The sequence below is a fragment of the Apis dorsata genome, unplaced genomic scaffold (assembly GCF_000469605.1).
Source record: "Apis dorsata unplaced genomic scaffold, Apis dorsata 1.3 scaffold_1057, whole genome shotgun sequence".
Classification (NCBI taxonomy): Eukaryota; Metazoa; Arthropoda; class Insecta; order Hymenoptera; family Apidae; genus Apis; species Apis dorsata.
This window is the reverse complement of record NW_006264155.1, coordinates 51429-62932: the sequence shown is the minus strand read 5'-3', so window position 1 is coordinate 62932 and position 11504 is coordinate 51429. Positions and strand designations below refer to the sequence as shown.

General features: G+C 26.1%; 1 protein-coding gene across 2 annotated transcripts in view; it reads left to right on the top strand.

Annotated features, from left to right (window-relative positions):
• The first annotated feature begins 738 nt into the window (after positions 1 to 738).
• LOC102674368 (dynein heavy chain 6, axonemal) overlaps positions 739 to 11504 on the top strand; it is a 22870-nt gene continuing 12104 nt past the window's right edge. For both annotated transcript variants that reach the window (XM_031514561.1, XM_006624436.2), the window contains exons 1-26: positions 739 to 971; positions 1295 to 1379; positions 1454 to 1574; positions 1656 to 1830; positions 1904 to 2045; positions 2136 to 2375; positions 3404 to 3560; positions 3684 to 3786; positions 3904 to 4087; positions 4698 to 4867; positions 4949 to 5350; positions 5432 to 5663; positions 5896 to 6045; positions 6114 to 6242; positions 6705 to 7385; positions 7872 to 8018; positions 8086 to 8262; positions 8362 to 8667; positions 9002 to 9112; positions 9415 to 9551; positions 9969 to 10159; positions 10269 to 10384; positions 10494 to 10639; positions 10698 to 10843; positions 10919 to 11051; positions 11137 to 11353. In XM_031514561.1, coding sequence (XP_031370421.1) covers positions 814 to 971; positions 1295 to 1379; positions 1454 to 1574; positions 1656 to 1830; positions 1904 to 2045; positions 2136 to 2375; positions 3404 to 3560; positions 3684 to 3786; positions 3904 to 4087; positions 4698 to 4867; positions 4949 to 5350; positions 5432 to 5663; positions 5896 to 6045; positions 6114 to 6242; positions 6705 to 7385; positions 7872 to 8018; positions 8086 to 8262; positions 8362 to 8667; positions 9002 to 9112; positions 9415 to 9551; positions 9969 to 10159; positions 10269 to 10384; positions 10494 to 10639; positions 10698 to 10843; positions 10919 to 11051; positions 11137 to 11353 — 4956 coding nt within the window. In that variant the 5' untranslated portion in view covers positions 739 to 813. The remainder of the gene's footprint in view (positions 972 to 1294; positions 1380 to 1453; positions 1575 to 1655; positions 1831 to 1903; positions 2046 to 2135; positions 2376 to 3403; positions 3561 to 3683; positions 3787 to 3903; positions 4088 to 4697; positions 4868 to 4948; positions 5351 to 5431; positions 5664 to 5895; positions 6046 to 6113; positions 6243 to 6704; positions 7386 to 7871; positions 8019 to 8085; positions 8263 to 8361; positions 8668 to 9001; positions 9113 to 9414; positions 9552 to 9968; positions 10160 to 10268; positions 10385 to 10493; positions 10640 to 10697; positions 10844 to 10918; positions 11052 to 11136; positions 11354 to 11504) is intronic.

Genomic DNA, 11504 nt, shown 5'->3' with positions numbered 1-11504 from the left:
CACAATTAAATTATCATTCTATTTCTAAAATATAATAAAATCTTTTTAATTATTTGAAATTCAAAATTTTTTCAATAGTAAAATATTGAAAAAATATTTTCGTCTCACATGCGACAATAATCAATTTAATAGAAAACAATTTTAGAGGTCAAAAAATACAAAAATTGATATAGAAATATTAGTTGAGATTTATTTATTAATTATTATAATTAAAAAATTAAATTATAATCAATAAATATAAATATAATTAATAAATATAAGTTATAATCTAATTTGCATTAGACAAAATTTCTCTACTTCTATTGTATTTTATTTAATAATAATATTATTATATTTAATAATAATAATTTAATAATAAAATGATATGCTATTAATTGTGATTAATTATAATTAATTAACAATAAATATTAATTCGTCTTATATTTATAAGAAATATAGACAAGATCAAATCGTGAGTGAAATAGAGATAAAGTAAGAATTGACTGTCAGTGTCATCTCTTGAATAACAAAAATACCTCTCTAAATGAATTTAAGAAATGGCGTTGATCCTCAATTCTTATCTTATTTTATCTTGCTTTTGATTGTATTTATAATAAGTATAACAATCAATATTGATATTAATTTTTAATATTATATAATATAATAATATATATAACATAAAATTTTAGTATAAATATAAAAATAGAGGGAGCTCACAATGTTCATTAAAGTTTCGTTTGTTTAATCGATACGATTAGTCAGTAAATGGTTAGAAATAGAAGTAAAATGATTTAATGTTATTGTTATAATTTTTGATAAAAAATAAAAAAAAATATGGATTATAAAAATAAACGTAAAGCAAGTGAAGAAGATATTACAGATGATTCTACAGTTAAGAAATCGGAGAAGAAATACGAAAATATTAATGTATCCGATACTCTGCAGAAAATAAAATATAGAGCATGTCGGCCACCTCCAATCAGTTATAAAATGTAATATAAAATTTTATTTCAAAATTACTAACATTATTAATATTATTAATTTATATAATTTATATAATTTATATATATATTTTAATAATTTATATAATAATATTAATTTTATAATAATATTCATCTTCATAAAATAAATTATATAATTAATACTATTATTTATATTATATAAAGAATAAATTTTTAAAATAAAAATCTCTATATAGTTAAATTTATATTTATATTATATAAATATAATATATAAATTAATATAAGTTAATGATAAAGATATATATTTAAAAATTATTGATTAATTTATATTATAAATTATATATTCGATTTAGAGGAAAGAATGAAATACCGTTTTTCATACCACATAAAAAGCTCCTCGAAAAAATAGTATATAAACCGGAAATTCGAGAGCCATTGGTAAGAATATCAATTCTTTTTCTTCTTCAATTCTTCACTTTTATTCAAAAATATAAAGAAAATATTGTTCGTAGACTGGTTTTGCCGCCCAACAAGAAAAAATTAGGAAACGAGTTCTTAAACCAACTACTTCATTACCAAAAGTAGAAGAGAAAAAGTCATTAACAAAAGATGTCTCGTCTGAAACAATCATAAGTTATTTTACTTTTCTTATAATTTTTTTTCTAATTTTAATCTTCAACAAATTTTCATTTCTTTTTCATTTTATGTTATAAGGAGATTTAGAACGAGTTCCATGGAAATACAAAAAAGAAAAAGATTTCGATGCTCCAGTGTTCGTTGATCAATTAGAATTAATACGGCAATTACGAGAGGACCGTAAAATAGGATTTTTTTATATAATTTATGCAGTTGAACCATCTTCGAAATATTTTACCCCTTATGCGTTAAAGTAAAATTTTATTTTTCCGTTCTTTAAAAAAATTTTTAAAAACATACAAATAATTTATAATAATATTACTTAGAGTTGTTCCATATAAAGATGTAGGAAAAATCTATATGACTATCAGTGCTAATGGTGTAACCCAATACAGTCCAGATGAAATGATCTTTACTCCTATTGAGCAATGGGAAAGAGAATATATTTTTTACTTAAAATTATTAAAGGTATACATAACTGCCCTGTCTTTTATTATTTCTTTCATTTTTTCATCAAATTTTTTTCCAAATATTTTTATAATTCTTTTTTATTTCTAGTTAAGGACGTTTATTATATTTCGAATGTGGAAAGCTTTCTACATTTGGAGAAAATCAGTTATTTATAAGAAATTTATCTCAGCGAAAAATTTTATAAATGATAATTTGTTTATAACGGATGCAATACTCAGTAAAGCATTATTAGAGATTAAATCGATGTGTACGATATTCCTTGATTCCAGTTTCTTTGATAATAGCTTTTTTGAAAAGATATTACTTTTTTACTTCGCAGAAAAACAGGTAAAAATATATTACATTTAAGAAGAAATTTACAGTACATGTAATGCTTATTTAATCCATTTAATATCTCAAGCTCAATGTAAAACTTAAAACTATTAACAAAGATAATGATATAGATATAATATAGATATAGATATAACGAAATCAAGCAATAAAATGTCTATATATTAGATACATTATAATATTCAATTATTAAAAATTTCTATAATTTTTATTTTATCTTCTTAAAAATACTAATGAGTTGATAAAAATAAATCCTAATGCATATATTGAGTTTTTTTATCAGTAATTAATTTAAACATTTCAAATGAATATCTAAAAGTGATTTAATTTATGTTTGAGAATTGCAAGTTTTTAATTTGAATATAGAATCATTATTTTTCAGGATAATTATAATACAAACTTGTAGCACATTAGAATTTAAGCAAATATTGTAGCTAAATTTAAGCTACTATTATGTAATGTATATTTGTTAAAATATTCATCAAATATTTATGAAGAATCAATTCTAGAATCCGAAATAAATGCAAATATATAGTTAATTGTGACTTCTTTATAGTTATGAGTAATTATGAGTTTGTGTTAAATGAAACAAGACGAAAATAGAATATGACGGTGTAATAAAGATAGAATTATCTATTTCCGGTTTATTTCATGTAAAGTTAATTTAAATTGTTTATAATTTAATAAATAAGCTTTAAATGATATTTTTGCAATATCAATTTTTGTGTTCGTTTTGGCCTTTAGAATTGATATACCAAAGATGTTTCATGAATATGTACATATATTATATTAGAATGGCATGACAAATATTTTTTATCATTTATATCTTCATTTTTTATAAAATTTCCAGAAATTTTTTAAAAATATTCACTTTCTGAGAGATATTTTCATTTTATAGAAAAATGAAGTAAGAATCATTCTGATATTCCGTACAATATTTTGACATATCTTTAATGATGATAATAAATATTACCATCTTTAATAATAAATAATATATTTCTAATCTTTGAAATATTTATTTATAGTTTACAAAACTAGAATTACTTAGAGATAAGTTAGATGAGTTTAGAAATTTAGCAATGGATATAGTTAATAATGCTTGCCTTGGTGCTCTATTAAAAGCTGGATATACCCCGGATGATTCTAATATAACAATAGAACAAACTGCATATGGAAAACTTGGTAATATTTAATTTTTTTTAGAAGAAGAAACACGTAGATTTTTTTTTATATTTTTTTTTTTTTCTATGAATTCACACAGAATTTATTTTCTAATTTTAATTTAATTAATTATATAATTATTAGGGGAATTTGGTGTTATCAAATTCAAAATGCCTAAAGATGGTATTCTTAAAATGAGTTATATAGAACAAGCACGAAAGAGGGAAAAATGTTATAGGCTATCTTGGTAAGTTATTTAAAAATTTTTTAAATACTTTAAAAAAATTATTAATCCTGATGCGGGAAATAAAAATAAATAAATTTTTACAATTTTACAATTTTTACAATTTTTACAATTTTACAGCTTTATTCACTTGATTGATTATATGAAAACAAACATGATGCATTGTCTATTAATAAACACTTATCAAAATTTTATAGAGATATTAAAAATCTACACAAGTTTTTTACCAAGTGATGAAGATATAGATAATGATATAATTGATCTTCCTTTAAAAGAAAATCGTCCAGCATCGCATCGTGTTCAGGTATAAAATATACAGAATGTTCGTTTACAAGTCATCAAAGTATCAAAAAATTAAAGGATGATTTTTCAAATTTCTTCTCAAAATAAGATGAAAATTAAGAGTGAAAAGATTACGTTTCGCAAGCAATTGCTTCCATTTAATATCAATAATTAAAACACAATCTTTTTATTTTTGATTTTCATCCTATATCAGTTTGAAGAAATACAATAGTGCCTAATTAATTGTTGCACTATCAAGATTGGGATGTATTACTTATCCTTATCATTATTTTAAATATATAATATTATAATTGATAATATTATAATTAATGTTTTTTCCTCAACTTTTATCATTTTAATCATTTGAGCTTGCTTTATTGGCTCATGAAAAATGGAAAAGGAAGATAGAAAAAAAGTGTTCGTGTTTTAAGTTTCTAAAGTAAAGATATATGCCTCAAAAACTGAGGTTACAGAAATTGATGAAGATTTGCAAGATTAATAACTTTAAATAACTTTAAATAAATTTTAAGTGGATAAAAAAAGTGCAACAATTAATCAACATACTATCTTATGTTCACATGAACACAATACCTTATTAAGAATAATTTATGAACGAACGATCTATGTTTTAGTTGCCATATTGGATTGTAGATTTGCTTATCTTACCATCTTCAGAGATTATATTAGATCCACAGGAAGATATATTTCGTTATGTGATAAAAACTATACAAACAATGTGGGAGGAGAATTTATTTGCCATCAAACCTTTACTCTCGGATCCTTTTTTCCACTCTTTTACGAGGTATATAAACGCTATTTACCATAGAATCAGTTTATAAAATAATTTCTTGGAATTGTAAGGTTTTGTGTACGTTCATTTGAGGCCTATGATCAATCACAAAATAGAAGATCGCATTTGCGGATTTCCTCCGGAAATTGAGGTAGTTTTGAAGCAAGATGTAGTGATGCAAAATTTCAAAATTGAATTAGAGGAAATTTTAGATAAAAATTTCAATGCTATAGAACGTTATTGTAAACGATTCGACGAAATCAGACAATTTTTTTACGAAGATATGATATTCGACGAAAATATTATCCGCGACAATCGAGATTGCGCATTATTTCGGGAGTGGAGCATCCGTTATAAAAAAGAAGTAGATATAATAAATAAAGTTATCGATTCTCAACCGTTTGGACTTTTTTTGATTCAACTCGAGCGATTTAAAAATATTGCCGACACTGCTCCTAGAGGAAAATTATCTGTCATCGAAGCAGTTATGCCGAGGTAAATTTAAAAAATATTTCCTAACAAATCGTTATATTGGAGAAAGTTCTGACATAAGTATATATATATATTTTTTTTTAGGTTAGGAAAAAGGAGAGTCGACGCTTTATTAACGCAAGCGACTGATTCCATTAATTATCTCGAAATCATGCCTACGACGACTGAAGAATATGTTAAATATATTAAATTCGTAGATCAAGCCCAGGCAAATGTAGATGACATGGAATCACAATTGGATTACGTAAAAGAGTTATACGACACAATGGAAGAATTTGGTTTTCCGATACCGTCGATGGATATGGCAAATTATTTGGTAACGCTTTTGTTGCTCATCATTAATATAATTGCAAAAGATTCGAGGCAGACACTTTATCTTTTAACAAAAACATGTCGATTTCTTTCTTTTGACGTAGTTCGGTAGAGAGAAGGAAATTTAAAGAGACAATTTTATTAATATGGATATGTAATTATAATGTATCTTTTGCAATTATAATTTATTTAAAATATAATATGCAATGTAACATAGACTAAACTTTGGAAAATAGGGTATTGGGAGTCAATTTACCAGTTTGAGACTGATCGTAGACAATAGATTAGAGATGAGGCCGAAACTAATAAACAAATTCAACGCGCAACTTCAGAAGGATATCACAGCATTGAACGAAGAAATATCAGAAATTCTCGATGAAATAATGGTACGACGTATATTATTATATATTCATCGTTTATTTTATGTCATCGCCATCTTTTCACCTTTTTACAGCTACCTTGGCTATTGGATTACGATAGCAACGTCGATGCCTGTTTAAAGACTTTGAAGGAACTTGGTGATCGATTAGCCGTGTGTGCAGTTAAGGCGGAACGATATCGTGGCCATCAGAGGACATTTAAGGTATCATATATTCATATATTTAGAATATATTATATATTATTTTAATATATAATAGAACAATTTATACAAAGTAAAAATAGAAAAAGATAATTGATAATAGACTATGAATTTTTATTGAATCAAATTTTTATGAGTACGATTAAATAAAAATTTAAATAAAAATTTGCTTTATTTTTCAAATATCAGAATATATATTTTATATTTATTTTAATAATATAATAGAACAATTTATACAAAATATACGATATGATGAAAATAAGTTATACTTTGCTTGATAGATAGAAAAAGATAATTGATAATATAGATTATGAATTTTTATATTGAATCAAATTTTTATGAGCACGACTAAAGAGATAAAAATTTAAATAAAGATTTGCTTATATATTATAATATCATAATAAATTAAGTGGTAGAATTCTATATATATAATTAATAATAATTAATTTTTTTCTCCTTAAAAAGCTCGAACAAACAAGATTCGAGATTTTGGATCAAGTAATGAACGAGTTAAGATTACGCACATTATTGTGGGAAAGTTTGACTTCATGGGAGGAAGCTATCTACGAATGGTATTCCGCCGATTTCGATACCTTGAACGTCGAAGAGATCACCGGGTTTACAATGAAGACAATGAAAAATATAATTCAATTAGAGAGGGGTTTGCCACCAAACAAAATTGTACCTAAATTAAGAGAGAGCGTTGAGTTAATAAGAAATAAGTTGCCAGTTCTCGGTTATTTGAGAAATCCAGATTTGCGAGACAGGCATTGGGCGAAGATCGAAGACTTGTTGAATTATACTTTTAAGCCTGATGTGAAAAAGACTTGGACTCTGATGGAAGAGCTTGGCGCCTTCTTAAAGCCGAATGAATTAATGGAAATTGCCGCAGCTGCAAGTTCTGAAGCTAATTTGGAAAACATGTTGCAGAAGGTTATAGACACTTGGGAAAACCTCAAGTTTATTATTGTACCCTACAAAGAGGGAAAAGATGTTTACATCATAGGTACCCTTGAAGAAATTCAACTTGCAATGGACGAAAGCAATATCAATTTACAAACTGTCAATGCATCCCGCCATGTTGGTCCCATTAAACCTTTAGTCGATGAATGGATACATAAGCTTGAAGTGTTTACAGAAACTTTGGTACAAATCTTTTTTAAATGTTATATTATATTGATATCGCATGAGAAACTGTTAAAATTTTCAATTATAAAGTTCGATTATTATTTTCTTCAGTATTTAAAAGAAATTGTTGTAGGATGAAGTAATTATTTTTTCAAGGGAAATCTTAAAGGGAACGAATCCATCTTTATATTTATCATAAGTCATCTTTTTATTGTTAGAGAAATGAAACAATTGAAAGGATGATTTATTTTCTTCTTTCTTAATAATAGTAATTAAAGAAATAATTATATTTTATCTTAAAAAGGATTTTTATCAATTGAGAATAAAATAATTATTTTTCACAGAGTTAGAGTTATTATATTAATGTGCAAAATTAACCAAAGAAAGAAGTAAAGGGATTTTAAATATTAAAAATTAAGAAAATGAATTTTACTCATAAAAATTTAACAGTTTCGATTCTGATAATATGATTCTTAAATATAATTAATTTCATTTGCGATTTAGGAAGCTTGGCAACTTCTGCAACAACAATGGTTGTATCTTGAAGCTATATTTTCAGCTCCTGATATCCAACGACAACTACCTATGGAAGCAAAACTTTTCATCGACGTTGACAGATTTTGGAAAGATCTCATGAGACGAACTTATAAGGTTTGCAATTAATATTCATAAAATATTTCATTAACAATATCTAACAAAATATATTAATAATTTCTAGGCACCTTTAGCTATGGTGGCGTGTACGCAACCAGGATTATTGGAACAAATAGAGATGCATAACCGGATGCTAGACGAAGTGATGAAATGTTTGGAAGCATATCTTGAGACAAAACGAATAGCGTTTCCAAGATTCTTTTTCTTATCTAATGATGAACTGTTAGAAATCTTGGCCCAGGTATCGGTCAAAAAAGAAAATTTTCAAATTAAAAACGCTAAAAACAGAATTAAGTTTCCAATTGGAACGATTATTAAAATACCAACTACTATACAATAGACGAAGAATCCACATGCGGTGCAAAGATACTTGCAGAAGTGTTTCGATGCTATATACAGATTGGAGTTTGCAACGAAAGAAACTGAAGCTGGTGAAGTTTTAACGACGGATATAATTGCCATGATCTCACCGGAAGGTGAAAAAGTTCCTTTTGAGAGAAGTTTGAGAGCTAGGGGTAATGTCGAAGATTGGTTAGGTCGAGTCGAAGATGTTATGTTTTTAACCTTAAGAAAAGCAATGAAAGATGCAATTAAAGATTTTGAAGTGAAGAGTCGGCACGACTTTATTTTTATACATCCTTCTCAGGTTAGGTTAGATTAGATTAGGTTAAGTTACTTTACAATACAATAATACCCGATTAATTGTCGCACTAGTTTAATTATTCTTATCAATTCTTGTGACTAAAACTTTATTTTTGAGGTCTGTATATGCTTTTAGAAATTTAATATACTTGGAATGCAAATATCTTTTCGGAGATAATTGACGCATTTCGATTCCAATCGTGCGACATTTAATCTTAATATTAAATAAGTAATTTAAAATAAAAAGTATATTTTAAATATTTTTAAAAATGAAATAAAATGTGAAATAAAATATAATTAATAAGATTGTATATTTATTTTTCCTTACCCTTTTTCAGATAATTCTTACTGTATGTCAAATATTTTGGGTTCGTGATGTACATTTAATCTTAGAATCTTCTGAGCATGTGATCGAAAAAATGAAAAAATACGAGCAACATTGTTATGAGGTATATTTATGTTTTATTTGAGATATCTTTGTTTTAATTGAGATAACGAAGATGTTATGAATTTTTAATACATTGAAATGTCATATAATTTTGAAAGCTATCATAAATTTTATTTTAATTCGTTTGATTCGTACATAGAGTTTTGAATGAAATTAAATAATATTTCTTTCTAATGTTTCTCGATTAAATTGCAAGGCAAAGGATTAATACGCCCCATCTTTTAATTTCTTTATTTTTTCCCTCCTTTTTCTGAAATTTTTATTGAAAATTTTCATGAAATTTTTTACTTTTACCACTTTTAGGAATTAAATACATTGGCCATGATGGTGAGAGAAGAACTACCAAAATTAATACGTGATACCGTAACTAATTTGATAACAATAGATGTGCATTCCAGAGATATCATTACAAATTTGGTTGAAAATAAAACAACAAGGAGGTAAAAAATTATAGTACAAAACTTTTATTGAAAAAAATTATTCGGTAATTATTTTCAAAATTATATATTTTAAATTATAAATATTAATTAAAAATTAATTAATTAAAATATTAATTAAAAATTATAAATATTGTCAAAATTTTAAGTTCAAAAATTATTCAAAACAATAGTATATTTTAAAATCACTAAAATTGATGGTTTGTTGATTGGTTTCTATTTTAAATATAATAATATCGTTATTAAATAATGATTGTTGCATTTTTTTGCTCTCTTAATTGTAATGCATATTATATACATACCATGAAAACTGAAATTCTAATTTTACTAATATTAAATTAGTAGGGATAACGATAATTAAATGAGAATAAGTAACAGTTGGATATTACACTATCAAAATCAATGAGTTATATATTGCAGTATGAGCTTTGACTGGGTAAAAGCGTTACGTTATTATTGGCACGAGGATCGTGATACTTGCTTAGTGTGTATGAGTAACTCCGAATATCCCTATGGATATGAATATCTCGGCGCTCAAAAGAGGCTTGTCATAACCCCTCTGACAGATAGATGTTATTTGTGTCTTATGGGCGCTCTGCAATTAGATCTAGGTATTAATGAATTTTAAAGTGTCAAAAATTATATTAATAATGATTTTTTTAAAATAAGTGATATTATTCTGAAATAATTTTATGAACATTAACAATGGAAAAAAATTAGGTGGTGCTCCTGCAGGACCGGCGGGTACCGGAAAAACGGAAACGACAAAGGATTTGGCCAAAGCAGTTGCTGTTCAATGTGTCGTATTTAATTGTTCAGAAGGACTTGATTTTAGAGTGCGCCAAATATTATCCTTCGATTATTTCTTTTTTTTTCCCCCTTTTTCCCATGAAAATTATTCGAAGATTAATTAAATAATTAAAATGGAGAAATTGTGATCCGTAGATGATGGGTAGATTCTTCTCTGGTCTGGCTACTTCCGGTGCTTGGTGCTGTTTCGACGAATTTAATAGAATAGATATCGAAGTGCTTTCTGTGATAGCTCAGCAATTAATTACAATCAGAAACGCTAAACTTGCCAAAGCTACCGAGTAAGTTGTTTTTTTGTATAATGCTTAAAATAGATTTGAACATGCTTCTCTCTTTCAGATTTTTGTTCGAAGGAAGGGTCATCAAATTGGTGAGATCTTGTTCAACTTTCATCACTATGAATCCAGGATATGCTGGTCGTACGGAATTACCAGACAATTTAAAAGCATTATTCCGACCATTCTCTATGATGGTTCCAGATTACAGTACGTTTTATAAATTTTATTATTATATATATATATATATATATATATATCAAAAAATTTAATTTCCATTTGCAGAACTTATTGCTGAAGTTACTTTATACTCAGAAGGATTTGAATCGTCAAAGCCATTGTCGCAAAAAATGACCTTGATGTATACGCTTAGTAGCGAACAACTTTCCCAACAAGATCATTATGATTTCGGAATGAGGTTTTTTTATATATATATATATATTAATCTTTATTTCGTTTTTATTATTACGCACTGATAAAAGTATGATATTTTATTTTTAAAGAGCTGTTAAAAGCGTACTGGTAATGGCAGGTAGTCTTAAACGAAACAATCCTGATAAACCGGAAGACGTTGTTTTAATCAGAGCTTTGCGTGAAAGCAATATACCAAAGTTCTTACGCCAAGATGCTGAATTGTTCGAAGGTATCGTAGGAGATCTCTTCCCAGGTATAGAAATTCCTGAGGTGGACTACGGTATTCTAATGGACACAGCTATTGAAGTAATTAATAATAGCATATTCTAAAATGTGTTTCTTCTCATTTTAACATTTATTGCACTTAATCATATCATACTCATATAATAGCATACTTTAAAATGTGTCTCTTCTCATTTTAAGATTTATTGCATTTAATCATATCATATACAATAAT